The 22,810-nt window shown below is 37.3% G+C and overlaps 1 protein-coding gene across 18 annotated transcripts in view; it reads right to left on the minus strand.

Annotated features, from left to right (window-relative positions):
- The window catches only part of CAMK2D (calcium/calmodulin dependent protein kinase II delta), a 324,627-nt gene that overhangs the window by 219,285 nt on the left and 82,532 nt on the right, over window positions 1-22,810 (minus strand). For all 18 annotated transcript variants that reach the window (XM_030915366.1, XM_030915383.1, XM_030915340.1 and 15 more), the window contains exon 3: window positions 480-539. In XM_030915366.1, the coding sequence (XP_030771226.1) occupies window positions 480-539 (60 nt within the window). The remainder of the gene's footprint in view (window positions 1-479; window positions 540-22,810) is intronic.

A 22,810-nucleotide genomic window follows, 5' to 3' on the forward strand; every position in this document is an offset into this window, starting at 1 on the left:
CTTCACAACTATTTTCCCAATTAGTTAAAGGATTATTGTTTTCATTTTATACAACTCTACAGAAAGGACATTGAACTCACTAACATAGCAGACTCCAAATTATGTGGTTAAAATAAAGCTAATATAATCAGGGATTACCTAAATTTATTTATTTATTCTTAAATTACACTCAGGTTTTCCACTGGTGGGTATACAGTCAACTTTCAGGGCAACAGGAAACATACACTATTAATTAATTTAGTATCTTTGTTTCTACAAACTTAGTTTAATTTTTCACATTTCTACTTCAAAGATTGCATCAAAAAACAAACAACAAACACAGAAAAACTTTGAGGAATCAAATGTAATCAAGACTGAAAGTTAGGAACCTATTTTTTAAAAGTTATAAATATTCTAGATTATCAAATTAGCATTTTATTGTGGTACATAATACAAAATTTTAAATTAACATTTTAAAAACATTAAAAATATGTTCTCACCAATATTAGGGTGCTTCAAAAGACGGCAGATTCTAGCTTCTCTTTCTAGTTTCTGATGATCTGTTTTAAAAAAACAGAATAAGGCAAAAATAATAAAACACAATAAACATCATAACAAAATGACATAAAGCCTTTGCATTTACTTATCCTTTGATTTCATTTTGAAACAATGATAATTCAAATTTAGAATTAAGTGAATAGCACATAATTCAACAATCTAATTTTATTTTTCATTGACTTGATGTTTGACAGAGTGCAGTATAGAACAATGCTAAATTTAGACTTGGGGAAAATAGTGGATATTGCACAAAACAATACTATTCTTTCTCATTTTTATATTAAGTATATATTATTGTAACAAGTTAAATAACCCAATATAGACATACCGATTTAGAGCAGAGGATGCATATATGGAAATTGAATTGCCAATGGAATAAGTGCTAAATCAGGTAATTATACTTTATCCCTAATGAAGAATGTTCTCTGTTCAGTCATACGTTCTGTTAACCACTTTCCTTACAACTGTTGGTTCAACTTCCTAGGTTTATGATGCTCTTCCTAATATCAAAGATTTCCAAAAATCCCTAATTGCTTGCTCATCGTCACCTTTCTATGTTTCCCTAACCATTTCTTTGAAGAAACATGAACCACTATAAACTTGTGTTTTAAGAATTATCTTAATATTCTTCTTTGATTTTTTGGTGGCAGTACATATACACATAAACGTAACCAAAATCATTCATCACAACGCAAAATAAATGGTAGTGAGAAACAAAAACATGGTAGAAACACATGTTGCTGATAAGGGTAGCAGTGTATAGTGGTCATTAGTTGAAAACTTATACACAAAATATCTGATTTAAATCTTACAACAACCCTCTTATATTGGCAATATTATTATCCCTATTTTAAAATACAAATACCAGTAGTTTAACACCACTGCCTTGACTAATGCAAAGCCTCCAGCAATCTCATCTCTGTTTCTTTTGCATTTATGATGCAACACATGTCAACACATATAAAAATGTCAACACTTTTTAAAATAAAAGGCAAATAATGTTTTAGTATTAGTTTAGAAATAGTTTTGACTTTGAAGATCCCCTAAGAGAGTTTCTGGCACTCCCTGGGTCTGCAGACGCACTTTGAGAACCACTGGTGTATGCTATAATGAACTGTTGTATATAATGTAGATATTTTTTGGCCATTTAGAAAAATATTTTAAACACGTACAGTGCTATTAATAGCTCAAAGTGTCAAAAAAACAGTGTCTTAATAAATCAGCCCAGCATTAGATAGTCTCTAACAGTGTATCTCCATTATATCTGGATTCCCAAATACAAAGACAGATATTCTCTGGACCTACCATTATCTAAAATTATACCTACTTCAAATAAATGCAAATTCTTCAAACTCCTTATCTTTTTAACAAGTTCTTACTCTTTTTTTTTTTTTTTTTTTTTTTACTATTACTATACTTTAAGTTCTAGGGTACATATGCATAACATGCAGGTTTGTTACCTATGTATACTTGTGCCATGTTGGTGTGCTGCACCCATCAAATCGTCAGCACCCATCAACTCGTCATTTACATCAGGTATAACTCCCAATGCAATCCCTCCCCCCTCCCCCCTCCCCATGATAGGCCTTGGTGTGTGATGTTCCCCTTCCCGAGTCCAAGTGATCTCATTGTTCAGTTCCCACCTATGAGTGAGAACATGTGGTGTTTGGCTTTCTGTTCTTGCGATAGTTTGCTGAGAATGATGGTTTCCAGTTGCATCCATGTCCCTACAAAGGACACAAACTCATCCTTTTTTATGGCTGCATAGTATTCCATGGTGTATATGTGCCACATTTTCTTAATCCAGTCTGTCACTGATGGACATTTGGGTCTATTCCAAGTCTTTGCTATTGTGAATAGTGCTGCAATAAACATACATGTGCATGTGTCTTTATAGCAGCATGATTTACAATCCTTTGGGTATACACCCAGTAATGGGATGGCTGGGTCTTATGGTACTTCTAGTTCTAGATCCTCGAGGAATCGCCATATTGTTTTCCATAATGGTTGAACTAGTTTACAATCCCACCAACACTGTAAAAGTGTCCCTATTTCTCCACATCCTCTCCAGCACCTGTTGTTTCCTGACTTTTTAATGATTGCCATTCTAACTGCTGTGAGATGGTATCTCATTGTGGTTTGATTTGCATTTCTCTGATGGCCAGTGATGATGAGCATTTTCTCATGTGTCTGTTGGCTGTATGAATGTCTTCTTTTGAGAAATGTCTGTTCATATCCTTTCCCCACTTTTTGATTGGGCTGTTTGTTTTTTTCTTGTAAATTGGTTTGAGTTCTTTGTAGGTTCTGGATATTAGCCTTTTGTCAGATGAGTAGATTGCAAAAACTTTCTCCCATTCTGTAGGTTGCCTGTTCACTCTAATGGTAGTTTCTTTTGCTGTGCAGAAGCTCTTTAGTTTAATTAGATCCCATTTGTCAATTTTGGCTTTTGTTGCCGTTGCTTTTGGTGTTTTAGACATGAAGTCCTTGCCCATGCCTATGTCCTGAATGGTATTACCTAGGTTTTCTTCTAGGGTTTTCATGGTATTAGGTCTAACATTTAAGTCTCTAATCCATCTTGAATTAATTTTGGTATAAGGAGTAAGGAAAGGATCCAGTTTCAGCTTTCTACTTATGGCTAGCCAATTTTCCCAGCACCATTTATTAAATAGGGAATCCTTTCCCCATTTCTTGTTTTTCTCAGGTTTATCAAAGATCAGATGGCTGTAGATGTGTGGTATTATTTCTGAGGACTCTGTTCTATTCCATTGGTCTATATCTCTGTTTTGGAACCAGTACCATGCTGTTTTGGTTACTGTAGCCTTGTAGTATAGTTTGAAGTCAGGTAGCATAATGCCTCCAGCTTTGTTCTTTTGACTTAGGATTGCCTTGGAAATGCGGGCTCTTTTTTGGTTCCACATGAACTTTAAAGCAGTTTTTTCCAATTCTGTGAAGAAACTCATTGGTAGCTTGATGGGGATGGCATTGAATCTATAAATTACCTTGGGCAGTATGGCCATTTTCACGATATTGATTCTTCCTATCCATAAGCATGATATGCTCTTCCATTTGTTTGTGTCCTCTTTTATTTCACTGAGCAGTGGTTTGTAGTTCTTTTTGAAGAGGTCCTTTACATCCCTTGTAAGTTGGATTCCTAGGTATTTTATTCTCTTTGAAGCAATTGTGAATGGAAGTTCATTCATGATTTGGCTCTCTATTTGTCTGTTACTTGTGTATAAGAATGCTTGTGATTTTTGCACATTAATTTTGTATCCTGAGACTTTGCTGAAGTTGCTTATCAGCTTAAGGAGATTTTGGGCTGAGACCATGGGGTTTTCTAAATATACAATCATGTCATCTGCAAACAGGGACAATTTGACTTCTTCTTTTCCTAACCGAATACCCTTTATTTCTCTTGCCAGATTGCCCTAGCCAGAACTTCCAACACTATGTTGAATAGGAGTGGTGAGAGAGGGCATCCCTGTCTTGTGCCAGTTTTCAAAGGGAATTTTTCCAGTTTTTGCCCATTCAGTATGATATTGGCTGTGGGTTTGTCATAAATAGCTCTTATTATTTTGAGATATGTTCCATCAATACCGAATTTATTGAGAGTTTTTAGCAAGAAGGGCTGCTGAATTTTGTCAAAGGCCTTTTCTGCATCTATTGAGATAATCACGTGGTTTTGTCTTTGGTTCTGTTTGTGTGCTGGATTACGTTTATTGATTTGCGTATGTTAAACCAGCCTTGCATCCCAGGGATGAAGCCCACTTGATCATGGTGGATAAGCTTTTTGATGTGCTGCTGGATCCGGTTTGCCAGTATTTTATGGAGGATTTTTGTATTGATGTTCATCAGGGATATTGGTCTAAAATTCTCTGTTTTTGTTGTGTCTCTGCCAGGCTTTGGTATCAAGATGATGTTGGCCTCATAAAATGAGTTAGGGAGGATTCCCTCTTTTTCTATTGATTGGAATAGTTTCAGAAGGAATGGTGCCAGCTCCTCCTTGTACCTCTGGTAGAATTCAGCTGTGAATCCATCTGGTCTTGGACTGTTTTTGGTTGGTAGGCTATTAATTATTGCCTCAATTTCAGAGCCTGCTATTGGTCTATTCAGGGATTCAGCTTCTTCCTGGTTTAGTCTTGGGAGAGTGTAAGTGTCCAGGAAATTATCCATTTCTTCTAGATTTTCTAGTTGATTTGCATAGAGGTGTTTATAGTATTCTCTGATGGTAGTTTGTATTTCTGTGGGGTCGGTGGTGATATCCCCTTTATCATTTTTTATTGCATCTATTTGATTCTTCTCTCTTTTCTTCTTTATTAGTCTTGCTAGCAGTCTATCAATTTTGTTGATCTTTTCAAACAACAAACTCCATGATTCGTTGATTTTTTGGAGGGTTTTTTGTGTCTCTATCTCCTTCAGTTCTGCTCTGATCTTAGTTATTTCTTGCCTTCTGCTAGCTTTTGAGTGTGTTTGCTCTTGCTTCTCTAGTTCTTTTAATTGTGACGTTAGAGTGTCCATTTTAGATCTTTCCACCTTTCTCTTGTGGGCATTTAGTGCTATAAATTTCCCTCTACACACTGCTTTAAATGTGTCCCAGAGATTCTGGTATGTTGTATCTTTGTTCTCATCGGTTTCAAAGAACATCTTTATTTCTGCCTTCATTTCATTATGTACCCAGTAGTCATTCAGGAGCAGGTTGTTCAGTTTCCATGTAGTTGAGCAGTTTTGATTGAGTTTCTTAGTCCTGAGTTCTAGTTTGATTGCACTGTGGTCTGAGAGACAGTTTGTTATAATTTCTGTTCTTGTGCATTTGCTGAGGAGTGCTTTACTTCCAATTATGTGGTCAATTTTGGAATAAGTGTGATATGGTGCTGAGAAGAATGTATATTCTGTTGATTTGGGGTGGAGAGTTCTATAGATGTCTATTAGATCTGCTTGCTGCAGAGATGAGTTCAATTCCTGGATATCCTTGTTAACTTTCTGTCTCGTTGATCTGTCTAATGTTGACAGTGGGGTATTGAAGTCTCCCATTATTATTGTATGGGAGTCTAAGTCTCTTTGTAAGTCTCTAAGGACTTGCTTTATGAATCTGGGTGCTCCTGTATGGGGTGCATATATATTTAGGAGAGTTAGCTCTTCCTTTTGAATTGATCCCTTTACCATTATGTAATGCCCTTGTCTCTTTTGATCTTTGATGGTTTAAAGTCTGTTTTATCAGACACTAGGATTGCAATCTCTGCTTTTTTTTGTTCTCCATTTGCTTGGTAGATCTTCCTCCATCCCTTTATTTTGAGTCTATGTATGTCTCTGCATGTGAGATGGGTCTCCTGAATACAGCAGACTGATGGGTCTTTACTCTTTATCCAGTTTGCCAGTCTGTGTCTTTTAACCATTTAGTTCATTTACATTTAAGGTTAATATTGTTATGTGTGAACTTGATCCTGCCATTATGATATTAACTGGTTATTTTGCTAGTTAGTTGATGCAGTTTCTTCCTAGCCTCCATGGTGTTTACATTTTGGCATGTTTTTGCAATGGCTGGTACCGGTTGTTCCTTTCCATGTTTAGTGCTTCCTTCAGGGTCTCTTGTAAGGCAGGCCTGGGGGTGACAAAATCTCTCAGCATTTGCTTATCTGTAAAGGATTTTATTTCTCCTTCACTTATGAAACTTAGTTTGGCTGAATATGAAATTCTGGGTTGAAAATTCTTTTCTTTAAGAATGTTGAATATTGGCCCCCACTCTCTTCTGGCTTGTAGAGTTTCTGCCGAGAGATCTGCTGTTAGTCTGATGGGCTTCCCTTTGTGGGTAACCTGACCTTTCTCTCTGGCTGCCCTTAAGATTTTTTCCTTCATTTCAACCTTGGTGAATCTGGCAATTCTGTGTCTTGGAGTTGCTCTTCTCGAGGAGTAGCTTTGTGGCGTTCTCTGTATTTCCTGAATTTGAATGTTGGCCTGCCCTACTAGGTTAGGGAAGTTCTCCTGGATGATATTCTGAAGAGTGTTTTCCAACTTGATTCCATTTTCCCCCTCACTTTCAGGCACTCCTTTCAGACGTAGATTTGGTCTTTTTACATAATCCCATACTTCTTGCTGGCTTTGTTCATTTCTTTTTCTTCTTTTTTTCTTTAGATTTCTCTTCTCGCTTCATTTCATTCATTTGATCCTCAATCGCTGATACTCTTTCTTCCAGTTGATCAAGTCGGTTACTGAAGCTTGTGCATTTGTCACGTATTTCTCGTGTCATGGTTTTCATCTCTGTCAGTTCGTTTATGGCCTTCTCTGCATTCATTATTCTAGTTATCAATTCTTCCACTCTTTTTTCAAGATGTTTAGTTTTTTTGCGATAGGTACATAATTCCTCCTTTAGCTCTGAGAATTTTGATGGACTGAAGCCTTCTTCTCTCATCTCGTCAAAGTCATTCTCCATCCAGTTTTGATCTGTTGCTGGTGATGAGCTGCCTTCCTTTGCAGGAGGAGACGTGCTCTTATTTTTTGAATTTCCAGCTTTTCTGCCCTGTTTTTTCCCCATCTTTGTGGTTTTATCTGTCTCTGGTCTTTGATGATGATGACGTACTGATGGGGTTTTGGTGTGGGTGTCCTTCCTGTTTGTTAGTTTTCCTTCTAACAGTCAGGACCCTCAGCTGTAGGTCTATTGGAGATTGCTTGAGGTCCACTCCAGACCCTGTGTGCCTGGGTATCAGCAGCAGAGGCTGCAGAAGATAGAATATTTCTGAACAGCGAGTGTACCTGTCTGATTCTTGCTTTGGAAGCTTCCTCTCAGGGGTGTACTCCACTGTGTGAGGTGTGGGGTGTCAGACTGCCCCTAGTGGGGGATGTCTCCCAGTTAGGCTACTGAGGGGTCAGGGACCCACTTGAGCAGGCAGTCTGTCCGTTCTCAGATCTCAACCTCCGTGTTGGGAGATCCACTGCTCTCTTCAAAGCTGTCAGACAGAGTCGTTTGCATATGCAGAGGTTTCTGCTTTGTTGTTGTTGTTGATTAGCTGTGCCCTGTCCCCAGAGGTGGCTTCTACAGAGACAGGTAGGGCTCGTTGAGCTGCTGTGAGCTTCACCCAGTTCGAGCTTCCCAGCGGCTTTGTTTACCTACTTAAGCCTCAGCAATGGTGGGCGCCCCTCCCCCAGCCTCGCTGCTGCCTTGCAGTTAGATCGCAGACTGCTGTGCAAGCAATGAGGGAGGCTCCGTGGGCGGGCATGGGACCCTCCCAGCCAGGTGTGGGATATAATCTCCTGGTGTGCCCATTTGATAAGACCCTTGGTACAGTGCAGTATTGGGGTGGGAGTTACCCGATTTTCCAGGTGTTGTGTGTCTCAGTTCCCTTGGCTAGGAAAAGGGATTTCCTTCCCCCTTGCGCTTCCCAGGTGAGGTGATGCCTCGCCCTGCTTCAGCTCTCGCTGGTCAGGTCGTAGCAGCTGACCAGCACCGATTGTCCGGCACTCCCTAGTGAGATGAACCCAGTACCTCAGTTGAAAATGCAGAAATCACCTGTCTTCTGTGTCGCTTGTGCTGGGAGCTGGAGACTGGAGCTTTTCCTATTCGGCCATCTTGCTCCACCCCCAACAAGTCCTTACTCTTAAGCTACTTCCAACTTATTTAGAAGTATACAAGCAAATACAAAAAGTAAAGGCAGATTTTGAAAATGCCTCTAATAGCAATACCATAAATACTGTAAAGTGTTACACCTAAAGTATAGCAAAGAGGCTGGGCACAGTAGCTCACCTCTGTAATCCCCGCACTTTGGGAGGCCGAGGCAGGTGGATTGGTTGAGGCCAGGAGTTCAAGATAAGCCTGACCAACATGGCGAAATCTTATCTCTACCAAAAAAATACAAAAATTAGCCGGGTGTGGTGGTAGGCACCTGTAATCCCAGCTACTCAGGAGGCAGAGGCAGGAGAATCACTTGAACTGGGGAGATGGAGGTTGCAGTGAGCCGAGAACGTGCGTTGCACTCTAGCCTGGGTGACAGAGGGAGGCTCTGTCTAAAAATAATAATAATAACAATAAAGTATATGAAAGACATATGCTTACAGAGATTCGAATTTTGTTATGGACACAGGGATATGCAAATATATGTGCTAAACTATGTGATTTTATATATATATAAATCATTTGAAAAATATATAATTATATTAAAATAAAGAATAAAAAGGAAGCAAAAGGTCTTTACAGACAGTAAGTTCTACAGAGTTTTTGCTATAAACATTAATTATAAAACTATATAGTTTATCATTATGGGCTGAACCGTTGTTTCCCCATAAAATTCATATGAAGCCATCCTAATCTCCAGATCCCAGAGAATGTGACTGTATAAGTCTTGACTGAGGAAGGATCTGCTTCTAAGCTGGTATAATTGGTGGCAGTACTCAGTTCCTACAGGACTTGTTGACATGAGGGTCTCAGTTCCTAGCTGGCCGTTGGCTGGAGGATGCCCTCAGTTCCTTGCATGTGCCAATATGGCAACATGTTTCATCAAAGTCACCAAAGGGAAGAGTATAGTAAGCAAAAGGGAAGGTCACTATCTTATTTAGCCTAATCATAGAAGTGATATCCCATCATGTTTTCCATATTCAATTGGTTGGGGAAAAAAAACCTAGACTAGCCCAATTTCAATGTATAAGGGCATGAACAACAGGAGGCAGGATTATTAGGGCATCTTAGAATTTGTCTGCCACAGTTTTTTGTTTGTTTGTTTGTTTGCTTGCTTTTTGAGACAGATTTTAACTCTTGTCGACCAGGCAGGAATGCAATGGCACAATCTCGATTCATTGCAACCTCTGCCTCCCGGGTTCAAGCAATTCTCCTGCTTTAGTCTCCCAAGTAGCTGGGACTGCAGGCACCTATCACCATGCCCAGCTAACTTTTGTACTTTTGGTAGAGATGTGGTTTCACCATGTTGGCCAGCCTGGTCTTAAACTCCTGACCTCAGGTGATCCACCCGCCTCGGCCTCCCAAAGTGCTGGGGTTATGGGCATGAGCCACCGTGCCCAGCCCACAGTAGACTTTATAACAATAGTACTGATGGGCTTTCTCTGAAAAGCAGCTTCACTTACTTTTTCTTCCATATAATCACATAACTTAGTGATCTTCTATGAATCATAGGCATTCTGCACTCTCCCACTGGAACATGTTTTGACATCTCAAACATGATGATATAACTAAATTCTAGTTTCCATTAAAACCAGAAATTAACAATAATGAAAATGGATATCACCTGGTATGTTTCACATTTAACATGAAGTTCACAACTTGACTTTCAGAGAGAGTAGGTAGGTGAGGAGTGATTAAATACCTATTACAGTATTACCAAAAAGCACATTTCTATATTTATCCTGCTAAAGAGATGGATTACTTTTAAAGTCTCCTTTACTTTTAATTCCGTCAGCAACAAAAATTATACATCCTACCTCATCATTCCCAGCTCTGACAACTACAGTGGTGAGCGGTAAAGACAGATTATAAAAGGCAAGACAGCCATAATACTGTTTGGCACCATTTGAAGATTTTCTTTTATTATCCACAGGCCCTGAAGCTAGTGTGGAACCAGCCTTATTTATCATTTAATATTTATTAAAGTACTTGAACTATAATAGTTTGGCTTTATTATTCCTTTGAAGCTCAAGTCCACACTCTTGTATGAATCAAATATAACTCTTCAGGCTGTAATCTCGTCAGGTCTGATAAGGTACATACTGTTAGTAATATATGGTTGAAGGTCTGCCTTATAAACAATGCCTTAAGGAAAATACATCATCATTTGGTTTTGACACGAAGTCAGTGGGGGAATAATATTACCAGTAGAAAGACTTCTGGATTTTAAAACATTTCTTGAGAATTTTGGTGAAATGTTGTTATAATATTACTTCCCAGCTAAGATGTTTTAACTTACAAAATATTTTGTTTCAAATGAGGTGGAAAATGTGAATTCAGACCTAATGAAGTAAATTCTTGACTCCTGTTCCAAATCAAATTTTAATCTTCATGTAAAATAATACTCCTGATCACAAATGTAAATTGAAGTGCTACCCTGATTCACTTTCACACAGCAATAGAAATATCACTAAAGCTACATAAAGCAACAATATATCTACTCTGGCAATATCAGGGAATAAGCTCTTACCAATAAGCAAATTTCAAAAGTACTTATTTACTCCTCCAAATACTCAAGTATTAAAATATTAACCTCATTAGGCAGTTGGGGGAAGATCTAATAGTCATTTCTTTCTTACATGAATGACATATATAAAAGAATTTCATCTTTTTTGACACCACTGAGTCCTCATTATTGGCATTAATTATTACTCTGCTGTAATCCAATAAAGTACTCAGAGGCTACAGAGGTGTGAAAACCCACAGGTACCTGTACCACCTACCAAGTGCCAAGGGAGGGGTTTGGACAAAAGGAGGGGTTGCCTTCTGTCATAACTGATCAGTTACTGCCCCTTCCAACAAATACACACGCGTGCACACACACACATACACGCATGCACACACATGCACATGCAGGCGCACACACACAAATATAAGCATAAAACCTAAGGAAGGCCTGAGTTTGCCATGGCCAAAAAGGTTTAACTCTTCTACTCCCCCTCCCCACAAAGAGAATCCCACTCCCAAAATAATCTTATATCAAAATTATAGAGGAGTTGCCCATGGGCGCATGAAAAATGGAATGTTTAAAATCCAGCTCTATCAGTAATTTTTACCCTACTGGCCTTTCAGCTTGTCAGGTTAAGCTGCTGAGCTGCTGTGTTCCCTATTCTTATCTCCTTAGTCCTGACATTTCCTGACCTTATGCTCCAGTTTGAGTTCAATGCCTCAGATCTGTTTTTGAGGGCAAGTTAATCCTGCCTCCCTGGCTTCCATATGACAACCAGCCCAACTCAATTTTGAAATTTTTCACATTTGCTTCATTTACAAGAAACTACAGTCTCAAGTAAGAGACATCGTATTTGCCCCTCTGGAAGAAACCTGGCTGGCTACTCATTCTCAGAATGGGAGAAGATAAAACTAAATGTACCTAAACTATTTGAAGTTTTATACTGTTGTATTCGCTTATTACTTTTTTTTTTTTAATCTCTTCATGAGTTTTTGCTGTCAGCTGTTAGTGCTGTGAATGTCGCCAGTACATAAAACAGTTTCAGGTACACACAATAGGCATTAAATAAAAGTTTGTTGACTGAATAAATGAATGAAGGATGAATGCCCCTTCTTTTTTCACAATTGCTGTGAATGGAGAACCCGAGAAAAGAAAAGCATAAAAATATAATAAATAAATAAATAATATTTATAAATATACATAAATAAATATAATAAATAAATAACCTGGAAGTGAGAACCTAGAGATCCTCTCTTAAAAGAAAGATGCACTTTTTAGTGCATGGATTCTGGAGCGCTATAATGTAGCTACTCAGAGGCCTTTTTCCTGGAGGCTTTGGAATTACATTCTGAATGCATTTTTCTTGTTAGAGAAATTGTGTCTCACTAAATGAGGCATTCCTCTAGAAAGAATATAGAATCTATCCATTTAAGTAGGTCACATTTAAAAACAGACTGCAAGGTAGAAGGAGCTAAGGAAAGAGCCATTTCACTACAAAACCTGAACAGGATGTATATAAATTTAAAGCTGTCATATCCATTTAACAAAATTTTTTTTTTTTTTTTTTTTTTTTGAGACGGAGTCTCGCTCTGTCGCCCAGGCTGGAGTACAGTGGCCGGATCTCAGCTCACTGCAAGCTCCGCCTCCTGGGTTTACGCCATTCTCCTGCCTCAGCCTCCCAAGTAGCTGGGACTAGAGGCGCCCGCCACCTCGCCCGGCTAGTTTTTTGTATTTTTTAGTAGAGACGGGGTTTCACAGTGTTAGCCAGGATGGTCTCGATCCCCTGACCTTGTGATCCGCCCGTCTCGGCCTCCCAAAGTGCTGGGATTACAGGCTTGAGCCACCGCGCCCGGCCCAACAAAAATTTTTAAAAATTCATAATTAAATATTACAAAACTATGCTATGCCATTGTGTCATAAATTTGAATTTTTAACTATTTGACCTAGAATCTTTCTGATATTAAGGACCAGTCCTGCTGCTGCCCACAATGCCCCGGAAGAATCAGTAAGATCCTACAACTATATAGGATGATGTTCTTTTCATGGCGAAGTAGAATTAGATACAGATGTTGAAAACTCCTACATCTTAATTTAGAATGAAAGTCTCTGTATCTTAACTTAGAAGTGAAACCTTTTGAAAGTCTATTCTGTGCAGGAAGCTCATACAAATGTAGATTATGAATTATGATATGAGTCCAACCTTGATTCTATATGGACTGGAAACCATGGCTTCCTTGTGGAGAAGCTCCACCCCACCATTTGAAAAAAAAAAAAAAAAATTACGTGAAAAAAGAACCAAGCCTCTACTTCATTTTACCTTCTTTCTGTAGTTTCACCTATGGAGGAAAATGGAATTTTCAACTGACTGCAGAGGAATAAAAACCTATAACAAAGGTCCCTAATTTTGTAGAACACTAGACACATTGTAAGAGACAAGCCAGAGAAATGGAAAGACCTCTGGCTTCAGAGTGGAGTGGACAAGAATTGCTATCCTGGTTCTACCACTGACTACTAGCTAGGTGTCCAAGTTACTCGACCTTTCCAAAGTTCCTTGCATAACACAGGCATAAAATACCTAGCACCAGGCACTGTATCTGGAACAAAAGAGGTCCTCAAAAAATTGTATTATCAACATTATTATCATTATTATTGCCTAAAAATGTGTCCAACTTTAAAAGAACTAAATTCCTAAAAGATACATTAAAAATTATAACTCCATCAAAAATTATTTATTTTACATGTATCCTAATATATCATAAAAAGAACTGTTTTTCATAAAATCATACGATGATGCCCTTGAGGCCACTGATAACAGAAATAGCGGGGGAATCACTGGTATCTATGGTCAGAAAGAGACAAATTCAATACAGTAAAATACGGACAAAAACTCAAAATGATTCAGTTTTAGAGTATATGCTAAACATCTCAAAAATAAATAACATAAAAAAACTATTATTTGTCTGAGTGTAAAATTTGCAAATAAATAAAATTGTCTAGTTTTATATACAAACTTACTATACTCTTTTATTAATCCATTTTCCATATCTGAAACATATCTCTTCTGATTAATAGATTATCATAAAATTGTTTAAGAGGGAGCTGCTGTATAATATATTCTCTTTCACAGGACTGTAAAGGAATAAATATTGAAATTTGATGGCACCATTCTTATATTATCCTACAGAAGAAATTATTTTCCCTCTTCCACTTCAATAATGGCATCCATTCAGAGATATAACATTATATCTGTTATTTAAAAAATGCTTTACACAAAATTTGAAAATGTAATGCAAAATCTACATCTTATAGGGCTCTTGTTCAGTTGCAATTTAAGTGAAGATACAACTTATTGTAGTCCTTTTAAAATTATAAACTATAGTGAATCCTAATTTATATAAAATATTTTCATATAAATGTTTATTTAATGTCTGATAATATAAACTATCTACATAGTTATTAAGAAGGAGGTGGGCATACTCTGCTAAGATCTAATAGAAGTTTCAAGAGAGCCTCTTAGTAAGCCTTATACTACTTCTAGGTGATGGGCTAAGGGGAATTTGAATTGAGCTTTTATCCCTTGGCGGGGGGGAAGTGGGAGCATAATTGTGCAGAACAGGGTACACTGGAGGAGGTATGGTGTTGAATGGAGACTATTGGTGGACTGTAGATTTCCTTTGGAAGATCAAGGAAGGAGATGGGCAGGAAACCTTGATTATAACCCTCGTAGCTCTACCTGACATTAGCGAGCTCCCCTCAGTTATCATACTTTCTGTGATGGTGTTGCTGTCTTCCTCTCATGAGAGTGCCTCTGTCTGTCTGCCTGTGTGTCTGTCATTCTGTTAACATGGCTACACCACTCATTGCATGTTCCAAGATATGAAACTTGTCTTATGAAGGTCACCAGAGGATTTAGGCAGGAAGAGTGAATCAGGAAGCATAAGAAGAGGAGAGTGGTATGCAGAATGGCCAGATAGCCAGGACATGTCCCTTCAGGAGAAAGAGGATCCAAGCAGTATTCAGTAGGTCAGAGTCAAGGCCTTTCCAAAGGAGGAAACCAAAACTTCCAGATGGCATTAGGAAACAAGGTATCAGACCGAGTTCACACAGAACAGATGACCATCTGTCAAAAGTACCATTTAAAACTATTATGGCCGGGTGTGGTGGCTCACGCCTATAATCCCAGAACTTTGGGAGGCCCAGGCAGGCAGATCACAAAGTCAGGAGTTCGCGACCAGCCTGGCCAACATGGTGATCCCCGTCTGTACTAAAAAAAAAAATACAAAAATTAGCTGGGCATGGTGGCGTGCACCTGTAATCCCAGCTACTCTGGAGGCTGAGGCAAGAGAATTGCTTGAACTTGGCGAAAGTTGCAGTGAGCCGAGATTGTGCCACTGCATTCCAGCCTGGGTGACAGAGCAAGAAGACTGTCTCAAAAATAAATAAATAAATAAATAAATAATAAAACTATGATGTCTCAACCGATTGTTAATATTGTAAATAACAAGCCCTTATATAAACCACAAATTATAAGGATATTAGTTGGTGCATATTAAGAATTAAAGAGGTTTAAATTTGTCTATATCTTTATTTTAATTGTATATCAATAATTTAATTCACATAAATCATTCTAATTATACTATTATAGAGGACTAATGAGATAATTTTTGTGTAATACACTAACTCTACCCTCAGTCTACAATCAAACAGTACTCTTCCTTAGATGTAATTTTGCTTGTGAGAAATTTGCAGCACAATTCCATTTTGACTTTTAGGCATAACAGAGCTAAGTCACTTGAGACACTTTGTATTAAAATCCTTCAAGCTTTGGCTATCTAGAGATTAGAAGGACCCAGAATGGAAACAAGGCATACTAAAGATAAACAGAATCCACCCTTAACCATCTTTTTCCAGTGGCCCCAATGATTTTTACAGGCAGTTGTATAGTAACACAAGAGAAGACTTACTTCAGGGATTTTGCTTTTGTTTTTCTTATTGTAGTATGATAAACATATTTTGCTATTCTTAAGCATTTTTTCCTAAGAATTAAGTATACACATTTATTCAAAAACTGAAAACTATACAATATTTATATGGTTTTCCACAGGAAAATTTTCCTTAGGTAGTTTAATACTAACACATTGAAAATAGAGATAAAAGAATAACTTTGGATAACAATTTAGAAGAATAAAGGGAATGAAACGTAAAAGAACATTGATGTTTTATGGTTCCTTTAAAGCATGTGGAACATGCCGTTATTCATTTTTCTGACTGAGTTCTCCTAAGAGGTAACTGTGAAGCTAAAGTAGCTTACGCTTCTGGGCCCTTCATATGCACAGACTCCTGAAAGGACCTCATCGATGTTTACAGGCTCATATGTTTTCATAAAAGTTGCAAAACATGATATCTTAACATTAATCAGCTATGATCACTATTTCTTTCCACTCTTCTTTTTCCTGCATCACACTTTTCTTTGTGTTGGGTGACACTGGAGCAAGCACAAACATTTTTGAGATCTAACAAAAGGGAAGTTGAGTTGCACTGAACATACATTTAGTTTAGGTTTAATAAAACATATTTACTTGGTTTGCAGTCACTTCTATGTTGAGGTATGTTACTGCTAGCCATCCCAATGTAGGATGTTTTGGAAATACACCCACCTCTCAGTCTGCCATGAGATAACGATGTGACACCCCAGAGGTGGTATCAGCATATGAATTTGAACTACAGATCACCCTGCAAGTGTGTGTACAAACAAGGAGGAAAAATGTTTTTGCTATTTTTCTGGAATTTGGTATGCTTTGTAGTATTTGTCTGCTTTTTAAAATTTATAACTTCTTATGACTATTGCATCCTAAATATATATTCACTTTTGAGTTTAATTTTTTATTTATGATCTTTTCTCTTCCTTAGGAAGAACCTCCCAGACTGCATACATGTGAAGTGCTGCTAAGCCTGGATGCACGCTTCTTGTTATGCTTATGAAAAAAAGTAGAAGATGAGAATGCATTGTTTAAACTGTAAACATAAAAAGACTTGCATATTAAAATACCTGAGATAATTTATAATATTAACTTTCTTCTTTAAGTGAATAAAAACTCATTTATACTGCTAAAACTAGTCATTAAAATCCCATACATATCTTATATTACATTAGTCATGAGTGACCCACCATAGTAAAATGATCACTAAGTTGAAAGTCAAGGTAAAGAAATTGGCTTCCAGTACAGACTCTGCCAGGAATGGCAAAAAAGCAAATCTTACACATGTGTAAAGCTATATTTATTCCTCTCTATCCTATTAAGACACTCTAAGTTTGAGATACTATGTATTTATTTGTAAAGGAAAAAGTCCTTATATCAGACATGCTACTTAACATATTTGTAATTAATATTTTATTAAGCAAACACAAGGGAACTGATAGCTGTTTTGAAAGATGAAGTAACATATTATGGTCTAAGTACTTGCAAACTAATAATTAAACTAGCAATTATAAGAATATCCTTTGAATTGAAGAAAGAAAATGAAGTTATCATTTATTGAACCACAATCCCCAAGTTAAAAAGTGTAAGACACTTAAAGTCTTGCATCTATATATTTTAATTCTATTAATTAAATTAAATAAATTAATAATTTAAAAAATAAATAAAATTAATTTAATTATTTATTCCTTGTTTACCACAGTTGTGAATGCTTTTATTTCCTATACATACACACACACAAATACACACATAAATGAGGTTTAATGCAGCCACCTAAATGGAAAAAAAAATATACTACTGAGTCAGTATATTTAAAAAGAAATTGTGTATCCCATGTATCTCAAAAATATGTAAAACTATGACATATCAATTAAAAAACAAAACAAATGAAATCTTCTGTTTTAGTTGAAACCTTGAAGGCTATAAACAAAATAATTATCCGATACAAGTGCCAAATCAGAAATTGCCACGGGTTCATTTGAAGCCATTCTGTCATCATAAGCCCACTGCTTGCTTTCAGCTCTACAAGAGAAAGTAACGAGACCCCCAGAGAGGACTACTCTGGATAGAGTGGTCAGAACATTCTGTACCACCTCCTACTTCACACCACAAAAGAGCTTACTCAAGGGTACCAAATTGTAAGGGAATGAGTGTCTCTGGGAGAAATATTTGAAAAAATGCATCTCCTGGAGTTAGAGAAAAATAACTACTACCTATTTTAAATCTGACTTTAAAGGCAGGAAATTGTGGCTGGCTCGCTGTCCTGGAATTGCAAAGCCCAGAGTACCCTGTTGTGATCAGGCTATGCTTCCATCAACGGCAAGAAAAAGATGCACCTTTCCCATGGACAGGATACAGACCCACAGGAGGAATGATCTCACAAGGGACAATGCCCTAAAGGACCACCTGGCAAGGCAATGTAATCCCAAAAGAGGGGTGTAATGCCAGAAACCCAGGAGCTGTAAAGACAGCTAAAAACATCCAGCCAGGGGTGGCATGACTATCATCAGAGGAACTATACCCAGGGGTCCCTAAAAGGAATTATCCAAAGAGACAGTCAGCAATTACGCATCTAACAGAGGGTAGCAGTGCAGGTTGGAACTGCACCAGTGACTCAGACTTGCCCAGTTCCTTACAACCCTTCTCTAAAGGGCCCTGAGGGCAGCCAGTGAGTGGGAGAGGAAGTCAGGTGACAAAGAGTGTCAGTACCACACACCCCCTGGTCCAAAGAGGGTGTCAAGCCTCAAACAGGCCCAACCTGAGGGAAGAAGTTTTAAATGATTACTCTGATCAGGACTTTTAAAATCCTGAAATGAGTCTGTTCTTGTGACTAAAAGACACGGCAAAGCTCTGAGATCTAACCAAGACTTCTTAAACGGCTGAAATAAATATATTCAGTGGGAAGAGGAATAAAGTAATTCCCACTTGCATCCCACTAAAGCTAGATGGTTAGAATTCTGATTACAGTATTTTAATAAAATAGCCATATATTATAAATATGTAACAAATATATAATCATCTGGTGTTTGAATTTACTGAATACCATTGCCTTTACATCACATACCTCTGCTTTCACAGTTCCATGTCCAATTCCCTTTGGAAGCAGAGCTAGGAAGAACAATCTAGGTAGGTTATACTAAAGCAGTTGTTAAATATGCTTGCATATTTTTTTACAATCACCTAAAATTTGTCTAGATAACCTACACTTCAGGAGTGCATCATCTTATTGATTCTGATATTGAAATTATGATACATCTGAAATGCAGAATAAAATTCCCCAGACTGAACAGAGTGGTATTCTTAATTAATCATCATTCTAGATGTCATCTTTCATCATTCATTGGGAAGGAACATTTACCTTTTACCTAGAATGCTCTGACTCAGGTAAGAGCATGACTGCATCATTTAGAACATGTATTTGGCATTTCCATGGCATTACAAGTGGGTCAGGTCTAAAGCAAGAGCTTACTGCAACTCTGCCTGGCTTGAAGCCCACAGTTTACGAGGAAGCATATTAAATGCCACTTAAATTGGCTGTGGTTCCTTCTACATTCTGAAAGAGGAAGATTCCTCTATGTGACAAACTTTAAAGCTGGCAGACAAAAACCTGTCCAGGCTGGACAGTTAATTTCCTCTCCCATGTGAAATTAACAGACCTACTGCCCACCTGCTAAATGTCTGTCTGCAGGGTGATACTGAAAACAATTTCTGACTTGTGTTAATCCACAGATATTCTCAGAGCTTAAAGAAGGCTTCCTAACAGATGGAAAGGGGGTGGCAAGGGAAGCCCTATGTGCTTAGTGGGTTTTTTGTATCACAGTTAACAGAAATCAATGACTACTTCCCCCCAAGAGAATAAGCAACAGAGGCACTCGGGAGGAATTTCTACTATTTGCTCCTTAAAACTTGAGACTCTAGGAATTCTGCCAAGTGACCTAGAAACAAGGGACTGTGACCAGAAGCCTCTGAAGAGAGCATCATGCATTAGATTCTTGCAGTAGAAATCAAACATCCTAACATGCTAACATCCATGCATGCATATTCCATCTTTGACAACTCACCTATCTTCTACACAATAGAAAAAGAAACTCTTTTTCTTTTCATATAGCCTAATTCCTGACTTTTCCCCTACCTTTGTTTTACCTTTTCCTTTCACCTTAACATTGGTTTTAAAAATCTCATTGTAAAACGTGATAGATTCTCACTGAAAAACATGTATATTTCAGCTTAAAGAAACAAATATGATGTAAAACTACTCCATACCTAGATATACCACTATTTACATTTTGATGAGTGTATTGCCAGTCTTTTCCTAGGCATATATATATAACATATTGCTTTCATCTTTAAAATCATAACTTATACATTTTCTTAAGCTGGTTAAATCCCTTAGGCAATTATTGGTAGAGAGATTGCTCGCCAGCCAGATAAACAAATGGAGAATGATAAAAGTTTACAAACATGAATGGAGGTGCAGACAGGGGAAGATCCGTTCCAGTCAAGATGTATCCCCATCATATCAGAGAATGCCCCTCTGCAATTTCTGTCAAAAGGATCTAACTCATTAGTTCCACAAAAAGTTGGTATAAATGGTAAAGTTCCCATGGAATCAGAGGGAAAGTAATTTTTCTGATTAAAAAGTTCATCTCTGAAAGAAAATAAAAAAACATGCGACTACTATCTAATTAATGTAGATGCAAAGGTAATTGTAGTCAGAGAGGTAAAATTCTATGTAAAGTTTACAAAATTTCCACATGTGCATAAAATTAAAAACGATAATACCTTCCATCTAAAAGAGCTGCATATTTCCTTCATTTGTAATTTATCACTATGCTTTATTCATTCACAGCTACCACTTGTCTTTGGGTAGGCCAAGATCTGTACAGCTTCTATACAAGTGATAATGACACAATTCCTATCATCTTGGAATATGCAAGCCAGATGAGGAAACTCCTTTAGTTCAGATTTTGATATATCTGTATAATGCCCAAAATATAATGAACAATTGGGAAAATATAACATCAAAAATCTAGAAACTTTATCTCTATCATACAAACCATTCAAATCTTATGAAATGTTTACTAAGCGCACTAAGTGGTTCTCTTTCCCCACTACCATTCAACCTTTCCCCACTACCATTCAACCTACTCTATGTATTAAAGACTTGGCATCTATCCAGTCTTCTACTTCACTGAAAAATCTGCCAACATTCTGAGCTATTTCAACAGACACAAGGATAACTGGTCCAACACTCAGCCTCTCAGTTCCTTGACCTCCCTGTCTCCAGTGGTCTTCATTTCCACTCGATTTCAGTCACCACTCTTGCAATTATTCCTTGAAACTTGGCCATCCTCCTCCAGAATCAGGGAGTTAAAAATCACAGTCACTGATTATAAACTGCCCATTTTCTAGATTATTCAGTGTCTCCTAGAGTGACTTTTTGTTCAAACCATTAGGAGTATCAGTCCACTGACTCCTCCACTGTTCCTAATCCATAAGTCTCTTTATTTACTTTGCTCCACACAACTCTATGCACTCTTTGACTCAGTCATGCTGGACTTCTTTGAGTTCCTCAAATGTGCCACTGAAGAAGTTAAAAATATACCATTCTGGCATAATGACTATTATGAATTAAACGTACTTTAAAAACAGCAGGTAGAAGATCATTCTGGCCTCCTTTCTATTTCTTAAAAGCAGGAACTCTGAAAGGTCCTCTCCCTATACCAGAAGGAAACCAACATTCTTATCATCAAGGATGGAAATTTAAGCCAAAGAAAATTCTGTACAGACCTTGCTAAAATGGCTTTTGTCTCTTAAGCCTCTTCACATAATTTTGTTGCTTTTTCACAACTTACTATTCTTTGTTCAATTCAGTCTATAACTGATTCATTCTAATTGTTTCTTTGGGTCTTCATTTCTTCATGAGGGCTCCCACTGCTATGTAAAACTTACATTAAATAAATAAATTCCTGTACTTTTCTCCTGTTAATCTGTCCTATGTCAATTTAATTCTTAGGACTCGCCAGAACAAAACCCTAAAGGGGAAGAGCTAAAATTCAGCTCACTCCCCTACACTATTAGGTTGCCTTCAGAACCTTTGTGCATGCTATCCTGGCTGCTGGAATACTAATTGCTCCTCTGTCTGATTTATATCTATCTATTCATTCTTTACATCCTAAAGCAAGTATCTTTTCTTCAAGGAAGCCATTCCTAATGTGGCCAAACTCCCTATCATTGGCTCACATACATAGCACAAATTCCACCTCTATATTGTACTTGACCCATTTATGGTTTCTATTTAGCTGAAAGATATTTTTTAATGCTCTGTCTCTAACAAAATAAAGCCCAAGACAGCAGGATCTATGTTGATTTTTTTTGTTGTTTCACCATTTTATACTAGCTCCTAAGACAGTGCATGGCCCATAGCAATACTCATATTTATTAAATGCATTCAGAATAAACAGGAAGAAAGGGTATCAACAGGAAAGTGAAAGTAACAGAATGAAGACTATATCTGATACTTTGGCTTACTTCCTTTTTGAAGGAACTTGCTTGTCTTACTTCCATCAGACATGAGGATAATCTGTCAATCATCTAGAGCGTGCTCTAAGAATCAAGCGATGCAATACCATCTGAATAAGAAGGCCCATGTCAGTACTGGCCCTTGGATAAGAATTGAGTAGATTCTAGAAAATTCAGTGATTACTAGATTGACAAAAATTGGATTGTTTATTTATTTATTAGGTTATTAGGTTATCAGAAATCTCATATATGTGATATATATGATATGCACTCAATGACAGGCATTGAATTAAGGAGATAATAAGTCAAGTGAAAACAATCTCATGTATACAGAGGAAAAAAGTTGCTTTTCATGGCAGCAGAATACATATAAATCTAAAGGGGATATCATACTAGTGTTAAGTGGAAAATATGCATAGGATAGTATCTAGCAGCATCTTGATAAAGCTTCAGAGATCAAGTGAAACTGTCTTTTAAAACAGCTATGCAATAACAGCTATGTAATAAAATAAATGTCATGAAAATAAAGATTTTTAAAGCTATCTATGGTAACATTTCAAATAACTAGAATATTTTATAATTTGATATTTTATAATTTGACACTTCTGGTCAGCTGAAAATCAGGCTGCCTGCAGGTTAACGAAAAATACCCTTTTTGTAAGA

The sequence above is a fragment of the Rhinopithecus roxellana genome, chromosome 2 (assembly GCF_007565055.1).
Source record: "Rhinopithecus roxellana isolate Shanxi Qingling chromosome 2, ASM756505v1, whole genome shotgun sequence".
Taxonomy (NCBI): domain Eukaryota; kingdom Metazoa; phylum Chordata; class Mammalia; order Primates; family Cercopithecidae; genus Rhinopithecus; species Rhinopithecus roxellana.